This window comes from Dipodomys merriami, unplaced genomic scaffold (genome assembly GCF_024711535.1).
Source record: "Dipodomys merriami isolate MVZ:Mamm:240054 unplaced genomic scaffold, mDipMer1.0.p SCAF_85, whole genome shotgun sequence".
In the NCBI taxonomy this organism is placed as follows: Eukaryota; Metazoa; Chordata; class Mammalia; order Rodentia; family Heteromyidae; genus Dipodomys; species Dipodomys merriami.
The window spans coordinates 2,283,131-2,304,597 of record NW_027206457.1 but is presented as its reverse complement, the minus strand read 5'-3'; the positions used below and the strand labels follow the sequence as shown (position 1 = coordinate 2,304,597).

Genomic DNA, 21,467 nt, shown 5'->3' with positions numbered 1-21,467 from the left:
GAGTTGCAGAACTACCTGGGTATAATTTCTTTAATGGGGAGGGTAAAAAAATAAGGGATTCCAATTTATCTTGAGAACTTGGTCCATTAAGATGTAATCATATTATGAGTCAGGGAAGGTCAAGGGGAACTTGATGGATATGCACAGTACTCTTCGGAGTTCCAGGTTCAGCTTTATTACCTAATACAAGTCCAATCTCTGGAACATATAAAATTAACTGTTCCAAAGTTTAATTAAAAACACAATTTATGAATAGTTAATATCTTCTGAAAGGCATTTCCAAATTTGGAATGAAGAAAATATATACATAATATATAATCAAATACCAGCAAGCTTGAGCTCCCATCAGGTCCTCATTCAGCAACATCAGCCTTCTTAGGGTCTTCAAGCTCTGAAGGAAGAAGACAGTACTGAACACTCTGCCATGTCATTAGAGTGAGAGTGGAGGTGAGCCACCTCTAGCTGATAGCCCTTGCACCACACTCAAGGCTAAGAAGCAGTGATTAGGTCACTACTGCAACTTTGCTGAAAATGTGAGAAATACACTAGTTCTACATACAAGAGCCTCCCATTGACCCAGAGAAACGGAGCACGCACCTTCTGTCAAATCTATGAGGTTGTGTGGCACGACCGGGGAAGGAATGGAAATCCCCATTGCTTTTCGAACTCCATACATGCTCACGATATCACCTGGAGTCACTTGCTGTGCAAGTTCTTTAAGGTTATTAGTCACTTGTTCAGCTAGAAAGAAAAAGAAAAATAGTTCCAGGTATCAAAAAGTGACTCCTTAAAAAAAAATCCAAGACAGCAGTGAATGTACAAATGCAGAGAACAAGCATTCTGTGCCACCACTTTACAGGGCTGTCACTACTCAGCAATTTCCCTTTATGCATGCCCCTCCTCCCTGACACTTGCTGGAGGCATACTATACCAAGGTGCATCTCTCTGTACGAGGGACCCAAGAGACAGATCATGTTGGGAGGGGGCCTGGTGCTCAGCCGCTCATTCTGTGCATCCTGGAGCTCCCTGAGCAACCTGGTGGTCTCGTCAAGTTTCCTCTGGAACACTTCAGCCTCTGTGGTAAGAAGACACCAAAGAAGACATGGGCACGCCTGTTTCATCCTGTGTGGAAGTGTGAATCATACTATTCAGGCTCTGTTTCTTACTGGCTAGCCTCCTCCCCTCAAATGAAACCACGAGCACAGCCATGCTTTACTATTCACTTAATGTGGTTGGCCCTGGTTTTCCTGTGGTGGATGGTTGCCACTGAGGCAGCAGTAATGCTTCAATGCCTATGCTATGCAGTTCCCAGCACACTGTGTCCTGAGAGCCTCACCTTCAGAGTCAAATACTTCAATGGGAGCACCAAAGTTTGTTACTGCTTTCAGTGCTGTGAGTCTGTCTTGGGTGCTAGAGTCCAAACGCCCTGCTGGTTCTACTTCTGTAATCTGCCTCAAAAGGAAAAAAAAAAGGCAATTACTTGGGCTTGCTAAGTCATGACAATGTTCAGTAAAAATTAATAAGATGGCTATGTTTCTAGGCAAAGCTATTCCACCTATTATAATTATATGACTATCAATAAATGCCTTCCAAGAACCCTCCACTCCCATTTTTTTTTGGGGATCAGTTGTGAGGCTGAACTCGGCCTGAACACTGTCCCTCAGCTCTTCAGCTCAAGGCTAGCACTCTACCACTTGAGCCACAGTGTCACTTCTGGCATTTTCTGCTTATGTGGTGCTGAGGAACCGAAAACAAGGCCTCATACATGCAAGGCAAGCACTCTGCCACCGAACCACCTTCCCAGCCACCCAAGAACATCCTTTTAAAATGTTATTCTTAAAATTTTGGCAAGAAAACACTTCTCCATAATATTATTACGTCTTATACAATCTGCATTATACACTTCTTTTAAGAAGTCACTGCCTCAATACTGACAACAATGCCTCATGTTTTGGAGACTCGGGTACATGTTTCAGTCCAGCCAGTTCATAAATGTGCATTCTTATAGACCTATTGAGTAAGAATCTTCCTGGGTCAACTCCAGGCATCCAAACCAGGCTGCTAGTGCTGCATGGGAGAAAGAAAACCTTAGGAAGGGAGAGTTTTATTTCTGGAATTGTAAGACTCAATGTTTCCATAACTCAACAATTCTTCATAAGAATGCCATCAACTTAGATAAGTAGCCAAAGTCATTGTTCCATTTCTACTGGAGTATTGCACTCTAAGCTCAACCAGTCTGGACACCACACTCCTTTCCTTTACATACAAATAGTATGAAAGTGCGCAGTGCAAAACTTCAGCTGTACAAACTGACACTAGTATGTATTTATAGCTGACCATTTTAGCGGGATCCTCATAATTCTACTCAATAGTTCTTTTTTTCTTTTGGCCCATTCTGGGGCTTGAACTCTGGGCCTGGGTGCTGTCCCTGAGCTCCTTTTTTGCTCAAGGATAGTGCTTCTACCACTTGAACCATAGCACCACTGCCAACTTTTTCTGTGATTAATTGGAGGGAGTCTCATGGACTTTTCTGCCAAGCTGGCAGAAAAGTGATCCTGAGATCTTAGTCTGAGTAGTGAGAATTAAGGCATGAGCACAGCTTAGTCTTTATTTCCTTTCTTCCTTTTTCTTTTTTTTTTTTTTTTGTCATAAGGTTTTAACTGGGCCTGGGCACTATCCCTCAGCTCTTCAGTGCAAGGCTAGCACTCTACCACTTGAGCCACAGTGCCACTTCTGGCTTTTTCTGCAAATGTGGTGCCGAGGAATCAAACCCAGGGCCTCATACATGCAAGGAAAGCACTCTACCACTGAGCCCTAGTTTTTTTAAGTTGTGAAAATACCATACAGAGGGGTTACAATTACATGGGCAAGGTAATAAGTACATTTCTTATCAAGAAATGTACTGTTCAAGAAATGTATTGTTGCCTCTTCCTTTGTTTCCCCTTCCCATCACCCCCCCCTCCAGCGCCCCTTCCCCCAGTCCTAGTCTTTATTTCTTATCCAACTTTTCCTGTTCTCAAGATTTCTTTCACTCTTGCTCCTTCACTAAGCATATGAAAACATGGCTGTATAAATACCATCTAAATCTTCACTTTCTTGGCCTCACACCTCTGTTTAGTCCTTTTTTAGGCCTTTTCCCCTTACCACTTTACTGAGATTGCTGTGATCAAGATTACAAATGACATTTTCGGGGACTGGAGGCATATAGCTCAAGTGGCAGAGCACTTGCTTAGCAAATGAGAGGCTGTGAGTTCTAGACCCCAGTACTACAAAGTAACATTTGCAGGTTTCTTCTTGGACTGGTTTGCTTCTGATGCTGCTGAACTCTCCCCTCCTGCTCAGTATCTTTTTGCAAGTTTCCTACCTTACTCGACTACTGCTTTTTTCCAAAGTGCTATCCTTTAGCCTTTCACTATGTTCATCCTGAGTGCTATGTTTATATCCACAACTGCCATACCACAGCCCAGACCTGAGATTCTAGGACCACACCTGCAGCACCCAGATCACATTTATCACATCTGAAAGGCGTGTCCTTCTTCCCGTTTAGGGTGTGCTCTCTTTCCTATAAGATTGAATGTACCAGATCCAGATCACATTGATTCCTCCTAAATCCTTATTATCAACTTTAATGTTAGTATGCTAGGTGTTTTTTGGCTTAAGCAAAGTTTCACAGATTCCCCTTCCTATATCTGATCATAGTATCCCATCCTAGTCTCAGCTTTTTGGCAACGCACAGAAGATTCTTGATCCTAGGGTTCCTACCCAAAGCCTCACCTATTCTTTGGGGGGTCGGGGGGGGGAACTTGTCAGTTGTGGGGCCTGAACTCTGGGCCTGGGCACTGTCTCTCGGCTCTTCAGCTCAAGGTTAGTGCTCTACCACTAGAGCCACAGCGCCACTTCTGGCTTTTTCTGTTTATGTGGTGCTGAAGAATCGAACCCAGGGCCTCATGCATGCAAGGCTAGCACTCTACCACTGAGCCACCTTCCCAGCCTGCCTCACCTATTCTTACCCAAGGATACTGGGTCATCTGCTGGGCTTGCTGCACAGGTGCTTTGCTTTCAGACCAATTTGTCATTATCCATGTAGTTTCACCTGTTTCAAGACATCACATGCCTAGCCCTGCTTTCTGGGAAAGTGACTGCTTCTTCATCTTCTAGCCTTGTTCAGACAGCTCCACAAAGCATTGAGTTCCTTATCCTGGGTGCCCAGAGCCTATGTATTTACGCTGTATGGAAACTGATTTTGGATCCGTGGTTTACATGTTTCTTCTAAATAATGACTATACTACTAAACTCTCCAAAGGCAAAAATACTTTTATCAGATGAAATCTAATGAGTACTTAAAAATAAACAAAAGCTTTATCATCTAGGTCTTTCAGCTCTTTCTCCATTTAAAAATGGACTAGGAACATAGCTCAGGTGGCAGAGAGTGAATGCTATCAAGTGCAAAGCCATGAGTTTAATCCCCAGTACCAGGGGAAAAAAAATCACCTCCATTTCTTTAGCTGTATCACAGGTGCTAGACTGGGCTTCATCTTCAGGTGATGACTATAAGGATAAAGAAAAACAACAGTTTATGAAAACATATAGCAAAAGAAAATAGCTAAGTGTCAATTTTTACAGCAAGAGAAAAGGAGTAAGAGCTGGATTTAAGAAAGGGGAGGAGATAAGGGAGAGGGATGCAGGGGGTGGGGTTTAAGCAGGATGCATTGTATACATACATGAAAATACCTAATGAACCCCTCCTTGTACAACCAGTGTATGCTAATTAAAAGGACAGCTGTATTAGAATATAACTTTTAAAATGAAATTAAATATAATCATTACCATTTTGAGAGTATCAGTTGAAGTGCCAATGATGCCTGATCACTGGTAAACATTATAAAATACCTAAGTGGAGCTTTGTAACAGGTTAAGACTGGCAAGAAGGGACTGTAGGTTATTACCAGAGCATTATCTTCAGATAGCTGTAAAATATGCAAATAGCACAGAATGTGGACTTTCCTATAATCCTAGCTGTCTAAGAACTCACACATAGACAAGTGCATCATGGCATCAATAGACATCTTTCTTGAAAAATTTGTATTGTGATATAACAATTCCCATTTTCTAAAAATGATAAACCATGTATTTTGTCTATATGAAACTTTGATTTTCTAAGATACATTATAAAAAGAACTGCTGCATACAAGGGCAGAACAATGACATTTTTATTTTTTATTTTTTCCGGTCGTGGGGGGCCTGAACTCTGGGCTTGGGCGCTGTCCCTCAGCTCTTCAGCTCAAGGCTAGCACTCTACCACTTGAGCCACAACGCCACTTCCGGCTTTTTTCTTTTTGCTTATGTGGTGCTGAGGAATTGAACACAGGGCCTCAGGCATGCAAGGCAAGCGCTCTACCACTGAGCCACCTTCCCAGCCCAGAACAATTACATTTTGAAATACATGACTATATTCACCAAAATAAAATTCTATAAAAAAATTACTTCAGCTTCATTTATGGAAAGGGTATATTGTGTTTTCCAGGTCAAATGAGGAAAGTAGTTCGTGCTAGGATTTTACATCAGTCACACTGAGCGTTGAGGCACTGACGCTAGCCTTACTGACAAGTCTCCTAGGAACACCCACCACCTATGCAGCTGTGGTCAATGGACAAAGCACCATTAAGAGCCACCATTAAGAGACACTGGCTTTTCTAACTATGGTGTCATTAATGTTGTGTCAATGCTCTTTTACACCACAAGGAACATTTTCAGGTTCTCATCTTTAAGACAAAAATTTTAAATTGGAGAGGCCTTTATAAGTGCTAGAAGACAGCAATGAGAAAGCTCTTTATTTTCTAAGGCTCCTACCAATGCACTATTACCACATAAGGACAGAGCATACCCTACCATTTTAGTCAGTTCAGTTACCAGCTAGTGAGTTAGGATGTACAGCAGTCACTAACTTCTGGGTTGTGACCCTCATTTTTGAGGGTTATCTCCCCAAGATCAGGAGAATGACAATCTGGGCCCTCATGAACTCTAGTAGTTAAGTTATTCCTTTCTGTACACTGTCCTCCACTCTAGCCTCCACCCACTTTTCAGGGGAATAGAGTCCAGATGTCATACTGGCTAATCCTGAGTTTCATAACACCCAGTGACTAATATTTCAGAGCCAAGAATAAACTGCCCTGTTTCTTTAGCAGCATTCTTACCGTTTCCAACTCCTGCAGGGTCCTAGAATGCCCTCCTTTTGTTAAAACATCCAACAAACTATCTGCCATAACATATGGATAATCTTGGCATGTGGCCAAAAACTCCTGGATGCTGAAAGACAGAGGGTTGGGAAAGTGACTTCTACATAAATCATCAGCACTGGCTTCAAATCCTCTGACACAGCCAACTCTTCCAATCAGATGTCCTTGGCTAACACACCCTGATGTAAAACTCTGTCCAGAGCATCGCTGCATTTACATATTTACCAGTGATAAATCTGTCATCATCAGAGAATTAAACAATAATAAGAACAAAGTGAAAAACGAAATGTTCTGAGAGCTATGCAAAGAAAAATTAAGACTAAGCACAGTGATAGGGCCCAGGCAGTTCTTGGGGTTTCTTGCTCCTCCTCTGGTGACCTCAGGGTCACCTCAGTATTTTATTTATTTATTTTGGGTCCGGTCGTGGGACCTGAACTCTGGGCCTGGGCGCTGTCCCTTAGTTCTTCAGCTCAAGGCTAGCGCTCTACCACTTGAGCCACAGCGCCACTTTCCGGCTTTTTTCTTTTTGCTTATGTGATGCTGAGGAATCGAACCCAGGGTCTCATGCATGCAAGGCGAGCGCTCTACCACTGAGCCACCTTCCCAGCCCTCACCTCAGTATTTTAATACACACTAAAAACTCAAAAGTTACACCCTCTACTTAAATAGACACGTCGTTTAACCTGAAAATGCATGAAATTCTCCCCAAGTAGTGCTCCCAAATCACTTATCAATAAATAATAAGGACATCCTTTTAGGCTAAGTCTGAAAAACCTGAGAGTCTTCCTGACTTCTCTCTCACTCCATTGTCATCTGTACAAAATTTCCTGACTAGTTACTGACTGCCTCAACCTTGGTGGTGACAGAGTTTGAAATCAGTACCTTGTGCTTGCTAGGGAGAGGCTCTATCACTTGAATTACAAAACCTCAGTTCTTTCTTAGCCTTTTTTTGTGGGCAGGCTTTTGTAATTTTGTGTGTGCTGGTACTGACTGGGGCTTGAACTCAGGGCCTGGGCACTCTCTCTTAGCTTTTTTTTTAAATTAATTTTTTTGCTTTCTGTGGTACTAAGAAATCGAACCAGGCAAGCACTTGCATACCAGGCAAGCACTCTACCATTAAGCCACAATCCCAGCCTTGTCCTGTTAAGTTTTTCACTCAAGGGTGGCACTCTACCACTTGAACTACGGCTCCACTTCTGGCCTTTGGTGATTAGCTGTACATAAAAGCATCATGGACTATCCTGCCTAGGCTGGCTTCGAACCAGGAGTGAGCCACCAGTGCCCAGCTAGGGTTTTTTATTTTGTCTAGGGCTTCCTATTTATGACGTTCTAACTAAGATGATAGGTATAGTATGCTACCACACTTGGCTTGTTGGTTCTGATAGTCATACTAACATTTTGCCCAGGCAGGCCTTAAACTGCAAACCTCCCAATCTCCACTTTCTAAGCAGCTAGGATTACAGGTGTGTACCACCACACCAAGTCTCTATCATTTAACACTCCGACGGGACTCCACTGCAGTCTCCCAAACTTCTGCTCTTGTCTTGCCCCTGTAGTCTATGCTACACAGGGTAGACAGAATGGTTTTTGAATCATAAGCTAGACCGAGCTACAACTTCACTTATAAACTACTAGTAGTCTCCCTATTTACTTAGAACAGAAACTCCCAGTCTTTACAAAGATCTAGTGTGATCTGTGACCACTCCATTTTATTCTCTACCTGCTCTGCTCCTTTCTACTACTCTTTTGTTCCTTGAAAGACCCAGGCAGACCCAGCTCAGAGTCTTGGTTTGGCTAATTCTTGGACTAGGGTGCTTTTAGGGTTGCTTTCCTTACCTCCATTGAGTTTGGTTTGACTGTCTGATTCCTTATTGAAGACCTATCACCAGCCCTGCCTTTCTTCACCACTGTTCATAACTTCAAAGCACTGTCACCACCTGACAGCAGAGCCAGTCTCTATCACCACTGTTCCCTTTATCACCACTGTTTTCCTGTGGAAAACACCTAGCACACAGTTGGCATGCAGAAAGAATGTGTTCAAGCTGGGGATATAAGAATGTAAACAGTTTGTTCTGAAACCATAGCTCATTTCTAACTTATGGACCCTGCTTGTAAAAGCAACAAAACCACACATACATTTAAGAGATCAGAAAACCAGGGGATTGGTTTAATCTACAGGGTATAAGGTACAAGTGCCACGAAGGGAAAACCTAAGCTAAATGTCCTGCCATGAGCCACAATCATGGTAAATAGGGAAGCGACCTCATTATACTGATGGCATGCAAAGCACTCAGCATCTTACACAGGAACACAGAAGTTACTGACCCACTAGGACATGAATAGGGGTGTGGGGTGTAACTGACGTAGCTGGGTATATGATGGTCAAACAGAGCTGGCTATGTGTTGCCTCAGGGATCATGTCCTCATATCCCACCTCACAACAGCTCAGGGAAAATGTTCTACAGGTTCCCCAACTGATCAAGTTTGAAATAACTTCACTGACACACAAAATACCCATCATTTTGAGTTAAGAAATCCCTGGATGTTATCAGTTAATATCTTGAATAACTTGTTAATTAAAATTTACTGAACACATTCTTTCACCATTTGGATAACTATACATCTACCCATAAATCACATATCGTTCATATATTATACTTTTGAAAACATTTTAGAGAAATGTGGTGCTCAGCATATTTACTGGGGACTCACCTAAAATCACTTGGAAGGCCAGAATCTTCCCCGTAGGTTGAATAAATTAGATCAGAATCATCCTTGCTAATATTTGCAAATGTAGAGTCATAATGTGGAGCGTAAGAACTGTAGGGTCCATAATTCAAGTATAATACTGTTGAAAAAAACGAAATACTATTTTAATCTATTTAATTGATTGTCATATATTTAAGACAGACTTTTTCTCCCAAACAGGTCCAATCATTCCTGGCATCCTCAAGAAATGGGTTCTAGGACCTCATGCAGATACAAGATACACCTCATGCAGATACAAAATACCAAGGATGTTTGAGTCATAAAATGGCATGGTACTCACATAGGACCTACATATATCCTCTAATATACAAGGTCATCTCTAGATGAATTATCATACCAAATACAATGTAAATAGTCATACTGTGTTGTTGCTAAGAGAGTAAGAAAAAGTGAGTTGAACTTGTGAACGCAGTCCTCAGACACAGAGGGCCACCTACATCTGGGAAGCTACAACCAAGTTAATTATTCCCCACAAAGAAGGAAAAGAATAAAACTCACTTTTAATATGAATTTCCAGTTTCTTGTGAAATAGCTAATTGATACTACAAAAATACCACCAAAAAAGTGACTGAATAAAGCAATGAGTGGTAATTACACTTCCTATTCCAACCTGAAACAGAGAGGAGAGAAAAAACATGGACTACACAGGAGCCTCACCTGGGGTTACTTTGTTCCTTTTATCCTCTTTGAACCCCTGCAAGGTATTCACTCCAGACTGAAGTCTTCCAGTTGTCATTCCCAGTCTCACAGGGCAGTAGCCTGGTTCTAAGACATAAAACCAAGCACAATGAAGAAGGCATGCATAGAAATGATCCACAGGGTATCTGCTTTCATGTGTATTATTTCATGTTATCTTCATGGTGTGGAGGGTGTTGCATAGCCCTTATTCTATCAGGATGTTTTTTTGGATAAGATAAGGAAATCTAGCCTGGTATCAGTGGCTCATGGCTGTAATACTAGCTACTCAAGAGGCTGAAATCTGAGGACTGCAGTTCAAAGCCAGCCCAGGCAGTAAAGTCTGTAATACTTGTATCTGTAATTAACCACCAGAAAACTGGAAATGGTGCTATGGTTCAAAGTGATAGAGTGCTAGCCTTGAGCAAAAAAGCTTAGGGACAGTGCTCAGGCCTTGAGTTCAAGCCCCACACAGACAAAGCAAAACAAAACAAAAAAACAAACACAAAAAAACAGGGGTTAGGAAAGTGGCTCAGTGGTAGAGTGCTTGGCCTTGCATGCATTAGGCCCTGGGTTCGATTCCTCAGCACCACATATACAGAAAAAGCTGGAAGTAGCATGTGGCTCAAGTGGTAGAGTGCTCGCCTTGAGCTGAAGAGCTCAGGGATAGCACCCAGGCCCAGAGTTCGAGCCCCACAACTGACAAACAAAACTAAACAAACAAACAAAAAAACTGATAAAAAAATATGAGCTTAGAAAGGCAGGAATGTAGTCAGATTAATAACCTGGATTATCTCATTAAGCTGTATTGCTCAGTGGAATTCTTCATAATCATATTACACTTGTACATTTTGTTGGTGGTGGTGGTTGAACTCTGGGCCTGGGTGCTGTCCCTCAGCTCTTCAGCTTCAAGCAGTCTACCACTTGAGCCACAGTGCCACTTCTGGTTTTCTGAGTGGTTCATTGGAGATACGAGTCTCACGGACTTTTTTGCCTGGGATGGCTTTGAACCTCGATTCTCAGATCTCAGCCTCCTAAGTAGCTAGGATTACAGGCAGAAGCCACTGGTGACCGGCCACTTATACATGTTGTTAGAAAACCAAACTCCCAAATAAAGATTTAAACCAGGGAAAGGTAAGTAAAAGACCAAACCAGGGCAAACCTGGACTAAAGCGAGTAAGAACTCACGATGTATTAAGTATAAATCAGTGTTTATTAAAGGAATATTTTTAACTGCAAAGGTATGAGCCTTTAAAAATGTGCTCTTGTTAAATCAGGTTATGAAGTCCTTACTGAGGCTCAGAATATGTGATATAAGCAGACAGCATATGAAGAAGGATCCCAGAACAGAAGAAGCTGGCATTAGGATACATGTGCCACCAGCAAAACCAGAAAGGTGGGTTTTTTCCCTGCTAGGGCTGGGGTCATGGCTCAAGTGGTGAAGTGCCTGCCTAGCAACCCCAAGGCCCTAGGTTCAAACCCCAGTCCTTCACAGGAAGGTTTGCTCTTTGTAACACTATTATCTGCTATAGAGGTTGTTACCACAGGCAATCAGGGTAAGATACTTTGAACACCTATAGCTCTTCCTCTTCCCAGAGAACAGTTTGATTTACAGATGACAGAGGTAGCTGGGCACTGGTTAGCTCATGCCTGTACTCCTAGCTACTCAGAAGGCTGAGATCTGAGGACTGTAGTTTAAAGCCAGCCCAGGCAGGAAAGTCTGTGAGACTCTTATCTCCAATTAACCACCAGAAAACTGGAAGTGGCATTGTGGCTCAAAGTGGTAGAGAGCTAGCCTTGAGCAAAAGAGCACAGGGATAATGTCTAGGCTCCTAGTTCAAGCCCCATTACTGACCAAAAAAAAGACAGCAGATAAACCAGGACAATGATTAGTAAATGATTAAATCAGGATGAAATACTCAAAGACAGCAAGAATTCAATGTATTAAGTTATAAATCACTGTTTATGACAAGTAATGTGCAGATGAAGCTGAGAAGATGGCAAAGTGGCCACTCATGGATCAAGTCAATTTTGACTGATCATGGTGGGGGGGGGAGGAGGAGGGGGGAGCAGAGTGCTAAACACCTGGGAAAGCAGGCCAATGCAGAGACCAGATGCTGCCTTCAAAACAGCAGGTATACCTTAGGGCCTAAACAAGTTGTCTACATCTCACATCACCAGATTCTCCCCATAAGTACACTTAAAAGAACACAAATGAAAGCAATAAAAAATTGATTGAAAAAGCCAATTTTATACTCAGGATACTTTCTTTGACCAAAGCCATATAAAATTTTACTATGGAAAGTACATAGAAAACTGGATTCTGGTGGCTCATGCCTTTAATCCTAGATACTTATGAGGCTGAGGTCTGAGGATCACCAGCCCAGACAGGAAAGTCCATGAGACTTATCTCCAATGAACTACTCAGAAAAAACTGGAAGTGGAACTGTGGCTTAAGGGGTAGAACACTAGCCTTGAATGAAAAAAGTCAGAGACAGAGCCCAGGCCCTGAGTTCAAATCCCATGACAGACAAAAAAGTCTGTAGGAATTAAAAAATGAGTTTTGTTTGTAAAACACAGCACTAAACAACAGGCTTGCTCTTTTAAGTGTTCAAATCTACCAAGTTATTCACCATCTACACCACCCATGAGTGCACTGCTATTCTTGTCACCCATAACTGCATCATCTTAAGGAATCCTTCCCTGGACTCAAGGCACTAGGCAGGTACCTTGTCTTATGTACTTTCCCTCTGTAGTTGTTAAATCATGAAAGGCAGATATTCACATATTTATTAATGATACTTCCTGCAATTATTTATGTGTGTGTTTTCCTTCTCTCATCCCAGTTTGAGGAGATAGAGGAGTCTCCTGTTTTGCTCCCGACTATACACATCTAGCTTCAACTACAACTTCAAAGACTGATTTTCTCAAGCAAATAGTCCATTTCTGTATCTCCATAACAGTAGAAAAATAGGTATTGTTACCAAGAAGTACACTGTACCTGTGGTACCTAGCCATGCTCAGATTTATCACTATTCAGATTTGTTGCTTTAAAATCTAATCTTGGTATGATTTGGATATGAAGCATCCACCCACAAAAGGTTCATGTATTGGCACTATTTTTGAGGTTTTGGAAGCAGGAGGAGATGAGGCTTAGCTAAAGGAAGAAGGTTACTGGGCATGTCCTTCGGAGATGTATCGCCTCGGCTCCATGTTCCCAGGGCCAGGATGTTCTGCCTCACCACGGGCTCAGACTCAATGGAGCCAAAGACTATGTATGAAGCCTTCTGAAACTGTGCTTTTCCTACCTAAATCACTGTGTTGGCTTTTGTTGTCACAGGAATGCTAATTGACTACCATACAAGGTTACTGTTCTTTGCCACACATGATCAAGTTCATGCACAGTCTCTGTGATCCTACCTCCTACAATGGGATCCACAGGATGGAGAAGTCCCAATGTTGTTGTTCCATCTGGTTTTCTTCTTTCAAATTCACACTGCAATGACCCAAAGTATTCAAATGGGATAATTTTATACACATATACACAACCCACACTAGAAAGCGTTAATCAAACTAATACTACATACTACTTCACTAAACCCAAACAATGACTTTCATACATGTCTTCTACATATACAGGTGTTAGTAGGTAGTAAAAGAAAGGATAAGAAAAAAAATCTCAGAATTTTTTTTTTTGCCTTTGCTAATGCTTTAAACTCAGGGCCTTGCACTTTTGTTCAGCCCCTTTACCATCATAATTGGTGCTCTGCCGCTTGAGCCATGCCCTTCCACTTCCAGGTTTTTGCTGGTTAGAGATAAAGTTTTGTCCATTTGTCTGCCTTGGGCTGGCTCCAAACCTCCATCCTCAGATCTCAGCCTCCTGAGCAGCTGCAATTACAGGAGTGAGCCATTGCTACCTGGCTGAAGTTCCAGAATTGGAAAGAGCTGTGTGAACTACCTGGTTCTCAAAACAAGGAGATGAAGACCAGGGGAAGTGACCCGCTCAAAGTCATGTTTGAAACTATGTGGGTTTAAAAACAATGTGCTCAACATTATGATTTCAAACGACCAGAACATGTAATTCATTTCTTATAAGCTTAAAATAAACTATACTGTTCACATGCTAATTTTAGAACACACTAATTCCACAGGAAAAATCCAGTCATAAAAGGATATAGTAATCATGTGGCTTATAAACAAATGTTATTAATTTTCCTTACAGTCCCAGTGATGAGAACTTTAAAGCTTTGGGGTTCAGAGGCCCCCTCACCTGACTGTTAGCCAGCCGCCTGGTCAGCTTTCCCCCAGACTCCTGCACCGCCCGGTCAATCTGTTCTTGCTCCCTTTCTGAGTTGCTGTTCTTCCATTTATCCTCAAGCACATCTTTGTCTTTTCTAAAACAAACATCCATTAACATTAAAATGAATTCCAATATGCATATGAGACAGCTGTACTACTGGCACTAATTAAGGCTTTGTACTCCAATGATGGAAAGACAAAGGAAAACTTTCATATTTCCCTCCCTCCTTTTTGGCTCAGTATTACTTACCATAAACATTTCAGGTTATATTCACAAAAATGAATCCTACTTTGGATACTACTTTCAATGGAGAGCAAGTTAAAATTTAAGTTCAATTTTAAAAATGTGTATTTCAAGCAGACATTTAAAGTGTACAAGTCTTATAAACAGAACAGAGATTTGTCGTTTACCTCTTTTGCATTTGACAGCAAAAATGTCAAACTATTAACTGCAAATGTCTCCACAGTTGACAGTTTGGTGCTGCCAGTGAGGGCTGTGGTAAGCAGCATGAGCACGTGGACTTGACTGTTGTCCAGCCACGGGGATGGCTGCCAGGACCCGTGGCTCTTCCTGGTCAAGCCAGCTGCTGTCTATTGGAAAACATGCACAGCCCTCAGCGACAGCTTTGAGTGTGCATTTGCCCAACTCCTTTCTCTTTGTGGAATGAGGTAATGGATACACAGTTAAACAAACAGTTCAACATGAGTCCCTAAAAATAATCTACTTGCTTAAAATTATGTTAATCCAAATATTCATTCAGAATTCATAGAGTGCTATGTAAACAGAGCGTCTCAGGTCATTAAAAGTGGCTTTCTTGACCAGAAATGGTCACCACTGACATACTGGAACTTGGTCTTCCCATGTCAGGCAGAATCAGTGTTTTCTCCTCTTACTTTTTATTGTCCTGGTTGGAACTCTTCAAAGCCTGTGCTTCAGCATCACCAGAGTCTTCCCTCTCTCGTGGCCAGCAGCTGCTGTCCTCTCCACTTTGCGAGGTATCTGTTCTATCTTTCTGCTTTCGAGTTTTCTGTAAGTCTGCCATGAAGTCTATGCTCTGCTTTAGACTTTGAATTCTTTCCTAAAGCCATTAAAAACATTCTTATTGTATGACTGTCACTGAGTTTTAAAGTAATGCTTTCCCCCCCAAGAGTTTGAACTTAACCTGTCATGAAATAGGAAAGAAAATCAATTAATGTAATTATATCATAGGAGTCTTATCCAGGAACCAGGACAAAGTCTGTTCTTTAATAATTCATCCAGATCATTTCCAATGTGAAAAAGCTTTTCAATTTTACTGTGCTACTAGACAGTTAACAGAAGAGAATGAATTGAGACTAAGGGTTCAGATTGCCTTATCTTCTGAGCCTTCGGAATAATTAAATACATGATGTTTGGAGAATGTGAAGGACTTTACTACCTCTGCTATCCTATGGTGATCACTGATGACTATGATATACATTCTGCTTTGTGGGAGAACAACAGGCCATGGGGAGAATAAATGCTTGCTAGCACAGCTCCTTTTTCTCAGAATGACTCATGGTGTTCTTAGAACTAACCAGAGAAACCTTGTTTCTACTTTCTGAATCGTGCTTAATTTTCCATTGCAGGGATGTACTGTGAAATTTTCACTATGGTTATAGGCTTGAAGTTTCTGAACAAATCTGACTATTCTGTTTGAACTCAGAGAGTAGTTTGACACTATCATGAGTGTCACCTTATCAGGGCTGCTGTACAGCAGCAGGAAAGACTTCTATAGACAACGTAGTTCAGAAATTCTGCATAACTGACTTGAGGCTACACAACCAGTGCTCAATAGCTAACATTTTTTTGCCAGTCCTGGAGCTTGAACTCAGGGCCTGGGCGCTGTCCCTGAGCTGCTTTTGCTCAAGGCAGGCACTCTACCACTTGAGCCACAGCGCCATTTGTGCCCTTTTTCTGTGTATGTGGTAATGAGGAATCGAACCCAGGGCTTTATGCATGCTAGGCAAGCACTCTACCACTGAGCCACATTCCCAGCCCCTTATCTTTTCTTATCACAATAAGCTCTATTCATGCTGATGGTGATATCCCCAACATGGGAGTCGCTTTTCTTCATGGACTTGTATTTTAAATGAATTATAAAACTACTGAAGTGATAGCTGACTTCAGACAAAGATAACAAACTAAGCAAAAGCTGGTTAATATGTCACCCAGAGAGGGGTAGTGTTAAGAGGGGGTTTATTGTTCCAATTCTTTTCTGAGCAGGACATATTTTAGCAAGATAAATTATACCCAATATCTGGTAAACACATTTTTGTTAGTACATTAAAATAATTTATCAGCCATAACATTAAAAATTATTTAAAATAAGCCAGGCAGTGGTAGCCCATGCCTGTAATCTTAGCTACTCAGGAGGCTGAGAGCTGAGGATCACAGTTCAAAGCCAGCCTGGACAAAAAAGTCCCTGTGAGATTCTTATCTCAAATTAACCACTCAAAAAGGAGTAGTGAAGCTGGGGCTTAAAGTGGTAGCATGCTAGCCTTGAGCAAAAGAACTCAGGGACAATACCTAGGCTCTGAGTTCAAGCCTCACAATGACAAAAAAAAAATCTTTAAAATGTGTTTAATGCTGGGCACTGGTGGCTCAGACCTGTAATCCTAGCTACTCAGGAGGCTAAGATCTGAGAATTGCAGTTCAAAGCCAGCCCAGGCAGAAAAGCCTGTGAGACTCTTATCTCCAAACCACTAGAAAACCAGGAGGAGCTGTGGCTCAGGGACAGTACCCAGACCCTGAGTTCAAGCCCCACAACTGAAAAAAGAAAAAAAAAAGTGTTTAATAACTAGAATATGTAGTAAATCCAATCTGGCACTTATATTTCTACTGATAAATTTCATCAGGAACATCTTAATCGCTTTAGGATAAGTTCTTAGACACGGTGGTCAAAGGGAACATGTAGTTAGCTATACAGTATAAGCTAGACAGTATTGCTCAATAGTAACTCAAGATTCACCAATGACTTCAGTGTAAATTCTTGACAACCCTTTTAATTCCAGCTAGAATTCTGTAAAGAAGATACTATTATTTTTAATACAACATGCACAATTAAGTTGAGAAGTCATAGGAAAGTTTTCTTTGAAAGCAGGGCTTTCTCTCAAAAAGCGCTCTCTCGCTCTCGCGTTCTCTCTCTCTCTCTCTCTCTCTCTCTCTCTCTCTCTCTTTCTCTCTAGCTAAAATATCAATAGCTCATGCCTATAGCTATTCAGGAGGCTAGATATGAGGATTGCAGTTGAAAGCCAGAACGGGAAAAGTTCAAAAGACCCTTATCTTCAATCAATCATCAAAAAGCTGGAAGTGAAGCTGTGGCTAAGTGGTAGAGCCCTAGTCTTGAGCAAAAGGAGCCCAGTGACAGCACCCAGGCCCAGAGTTCAAGCCCCAGGACTGGAAATAAATAAAGTATTAGATTCAATATGTATATTTAGAAGTATCATATTTGTTGACTGTCCTTTTTTGTTCTGGCAGTAGTAGGAGGGTTTGAACTCACTCAGCTTCCTTTGTTGACTAGCACTCTACCACCTGAGCCATACTGTGAGCCAAGTTGAATGTACTTTTACTTCAAATACAACAAACAGTTCTGAATTTTTAAACCTGGAAAATACTTAGTTCTAGATTCTGCAAAATGATAAATATTTTACTTTTTCCTTTCCAAATTTTGCTCAAAACAGGTAACTGGTTTATATTAGCTCCTTAATAAATCCTTAGGAAAGATGGAAGCTGACAATGTCTAAAAACCAAAGCACAAGAATAATCATTTTTTTTCTCTCCTTAGTTATGGAGATCCAAGAGTATCTCAAAGCCAAGCCACATTCAGACATCTGCACAACACAGCATTTCTTTAAATGTAAAACTGTGATACAGATAATCACCACACAAAGAAAAAGATAGCAGGTACACATGATTAATTTTAAGTGCCCCAAATCTAATTCCTTTCTCCCTCTACAGGTCTCACCCCAACTCATTTCTACTTTGCAAAGTTGTTCCTGTACCTGGCTGATCTTTACATAGTCTCTTTCTAGCTCTTAACTGGAATCAGAACATTTATGCTATAAGTCATCTTACACAGTAATTCTTTATGAGTGAGAACTGTGGCCCCGGGCAATTACTGTTTTGCCCAAGATCCACAAGTTAATGTAAGACAGCTAACATTATAACCCAGACTTTGAACGTCATGAGTCACCCTCAATTAGTAGGTTCATTGTACTCAGGGATATGAGAAAACCTTAAATCTTACCTTGGTTCTCCTTTTCTTTCAGCAGATGCAGTTACCACCTAAGTTTACTCTTCAGATCTGTCTTGCCGCTATTTACTGTATCACATATTTATAAACTCTTGATGCTAACATGTTGGTGCCTCTGCAAAATTTATCCCACCTCAAATACCTATTCCTACTCATTAATTCTTGTCCTTCAACGAAGAGCACGATCATGTGGAGAGGTGGCTTTGAGACAGTTCCAAATATTCTCATTTGTGTATTTTCTTTCTACAAGGAGTTCTGTGCTTTATCAAGAAGTACAGATTCTACTATCACAAAGGAAAACAGAGAGCTTTTCTCCTAAAAGGCCTCATACTTAATTCAATCTTATCTTGGAAGTCAGGCTGTTCTCCCATAGCAAAATAAGTCTATCCAGGAAGTTATTTAAAAACCTCTAAAGAAATAATTATAAGTGGCACATTTATTTTTAACAATTACAAGTGAGAATTTTGCTGCTTTAGTTTTCTTCATTTGATTTCCCCAATTTCTGACTATCAATAAAGAGGACCAACATTATAGTAGATTTGCATCAGTATAACTTAACAAAGGGATATAGATTTTTACAACACTTATACATGTGACAAAGAGTTCCTTTTACCTGGCTAAGAATTTTCATCCCTGAGTGTAACAGCTTTTTTGCCGCTTTATAATAAATGGTCTCTGGTTTGTTGTAAATCATGGCATTAGTACACATTAGTTTGAAGTTATCCTATAGAGAGAATAGTAAGAGGGAACATTCATTAGAACAACTTCTCACCCAGTCTGAAACCATTTAGGCCCTCTAATAAACAAAAACAAAATTCTAGGAAGAGGTAACAATTTTCAATAGGAAATGTACTCATTACCTTACTCATGTAACTGTAACCCCTCTGTATAGTATCTTTACAATAAAAAAATACTAAAAAAAATTTCCAATATCCTGTTTACTAAACAACACTAATAGCAACTTAAGTTTTAAGACTCACCAAAAAAGCCAATACTTCAAAATGTGCTTCTAAATTCTTAAGTATTTTGTATGTGCATGTGTCAGCACCAGGGCCCTGAACTCAGGGCCTCACATTCTTGCTAGTCTTTGTCATTCATGGCTAGTGCTCTACCATTTAAGCCATACTACCAATCTGACATTTTGCTGGTTAACTGGAGATAAGACTTTTCTGCCCAACTGGTTTTTTGTTTTTATTTATTTATTTTTGGGTCCGGCCATGGGCCTGAACTCTGGGCCTGGACGCTGTCCCTCAGCTCTTCAGCACTCTACCACTTGAGCCACAGCGCCATTTCCGGCTTTTTTCTTTTTGCTTATGTGGTGCTGAGGAATCGAACCCAGGGCCTCATGCATGCAAGGCAAGCACTCTACCACTGAGCTACCTTCCCAGCCCGCCAACTGGTTTTTTGAACCTCAATCTTCAGATCTGTCTCCTGGGTAAATAGAATTACAGGTGTGAGCCACTGGCCCCAGGCTTAGCACCTGTATAGAAGAAAACTTAACTTCAGGAAGTTTCAAATGGGTTTCTTCAGTATAATCTTCATATAAAAAGAATTTGAAGAAAATTTCTATTTCGTATTTAGTAATCGGGGTTCATGTACAAATATTATTGTGTTAAAACACTTATTTTAGGTTTCTGCTTAGAAGCTAAACATTTTTTCAAATATTGACTGAAAATTAAATGAGCAAAACTTATTTTTTTATGCATCTGGACACTACCATAAATTAAATATAATTTGTAGAGTATTTCAAAATCATGTCAATCTGAAATAACCTCAAGGAGTTAAAACATGTAAGTGGAGTAGTCAAATGACCAGAAGTATATTTCTGGTTTAAGTTTCAAAGTAAGTATATGTATTAAAGTACTGCATTTTTTCAAGCTTAAGAAATGCTTACATTTATAAGTGGATGTACCAAGAAAGCTCTCAGGGGAGAGTGGTGGCTAATGCCTATAACAATCCTAGTACTTGGTAGGATGAAATCAGGAGGACTGTGGTTCTTTTGACTAGCTTGGACAAAATGTTTATTGAGATCCTTATTTCAACCAATAAAAAGCTGAGTGTAGTAGTGTGTACTTATTGTCCCAATTATGTGGAAAGCGAGGATCATGGTACAGACTGCCATCAGCCCAAAGTGAAACCTCATTCAAAAAGTAAAAACAAAAAGGACTAGGAGTGTGACTCAAGTAGTAGGGTGTCTGTTTACCAAGTGCACAGGTTGGAGTTCAAACGCCATTACCACAAAAACAAACAAAAAACTCCCCCAGAAATCTGTCCCTATGAACTACAAATCTAAAACAAAAGCATTCATATCCCGTTATTTGACAGTAGTGACATCTTGTAACATTAATTTTTTTAATTTTAATTTTAGACTTTGCTTAATAGAAAAGTTGGGGTGTTTTTCTCTGATCTTTCTCTGTGGTGTGTCCCGAGTGCTGGTGTTGCTAAACATTCAGGTTTCTTACAATTGAACTGTTTTAATTTTTAATCTGTGTGGTATTTGAGCTCAGGGCGCAGGTGCTATCCTTGAGCTTCTTTGTACTCAAGGCTAGTGCTCTAACACTTAAGCCACAGAGCCACTTCTGGCTTTTTCTGAGTATTTTGTTGCAGGTAAGTCTCCTGGATTTTTCTGCCCAGGCTGGCTTTGAATCATGATCCTCAGATCTCAGCCTCCTAAGTAGCTAGGATTATAGGTGTGAGCCACTAATGCCTGGTGCTTATACCATTTAAATAGAATGAAAATAGGTAAACAAAGTCTTGTTTAAGAAAATATATGTAAGCAGCCAGGTGCTGGTGGTGCATGCTTATTATCAGGAGGACAACATCTGAGGATTATAGTTCAAAGCCAGCCCATGCAGGAAAGTTTATGAGACTCCAATTAACCAGTAAAAAAAACAGAAGCAAAGCTCTGGCATCAGCATTGAGTGAAAAGCTCAGGGACATCATCCAGGTAATAAATTCAAGCCTCAGGTCCAGCACAAAAGTGTGTGTGTGTGCGTGCGTACGTACGTGTGTGTGTGTGTGTGTGTGTGTGTGTGTGTGTATCCTTAGTTCTGGCCAAGTCTCTCAGCATTGTGTGTGTGTGTGTGTGTGTGTGTGTGTGTGTGTGTGTGTGAAGTCTCTCAGCATTGTGTGTGTGTGTGGATCCTTAGTTCTGGCCAAGTCTCTCAGCATTGAGATTTTCCAGGTTCAGAATCCGATGAAATCTATAGAGCTC

The 21,467-nt window shown here is 40.9% G+C and overlaps 2 protein-coding genes across 3 annotated transcripts in view; one reads left to right on the top strand and one right to left on the bottom strand.

Moving 5' to 3' along the window:
• Adcy7 (adenylate cyclase 7) overlaps positions 1–17,845 on the top strand; it is a 59,224-nt gene extending 41,379 nt beyond the window's left edge. Inside the window, exons 27-28 of one of the 2 annotated variants that reach the window (XR_011369804.1) lie at positions 10,958–11,076; positions 17,786–17,845. The gene's annotated coding sequence lies outside the window, so the exon portion shown is untranslated. Of the gene's footprint in view, positions 1–9,164; positions 9,480–10,957; positions 11,077–17,785 lie in introns of those variants that run through there. The other variant, XR_011369803.1, reaches the window with a different exon arrangement.
• The window catches only part of Brd7 (bromodomain containing 7), a 35,538-nt gene continuing 14,223 nt past the window's right edge, over positions 153–21,467 (bottom strand). Inside the window, exons 6-17 of the mRNA XM_070011959.1 lie at positions 18,867–18,977; positions 14,874–15,058; positions 13,951–14,074; positions 13,101–13,176; positions 9,663–9,770; positions 8,949–9,084; positions 6,195–6,306; positions 4,492–4,548; positions 1,337–1,448; positions 932–1,075; positions 598–741; positions 153–391 (exon numbers count right to left, since the gene is read on the bottom strand). Of these exons, the coding sequence (XP_069868060.1) occupies positions 354–391; positions 598–741; positions 932–1,075; positions 1,337–1,448; positions 4,492–4,548; positions 6,195–6,306; positions 8,949–9,084; positions 9,663–9,770; positions 13,101–13,176; positions 13,951–14,074; positions 14,874–15,058; positions 18,867–18,977 (1,347 nt within the window). The 3' untranslated portion in view covers positions 153–353. The remainder of the gene's footprint in view (positions 392–597; positions 742–931; positions 1,076–1,336; positions 1,449–4,491; positions 4,549–6,194; positions 6,307–8,948; positions 9,085–9,662; positions 9,771–13,100; positions 13,177–13,950; positions 14,075–14,873; positions 15,059–18,866; positions 18,978–21,467) is intronic.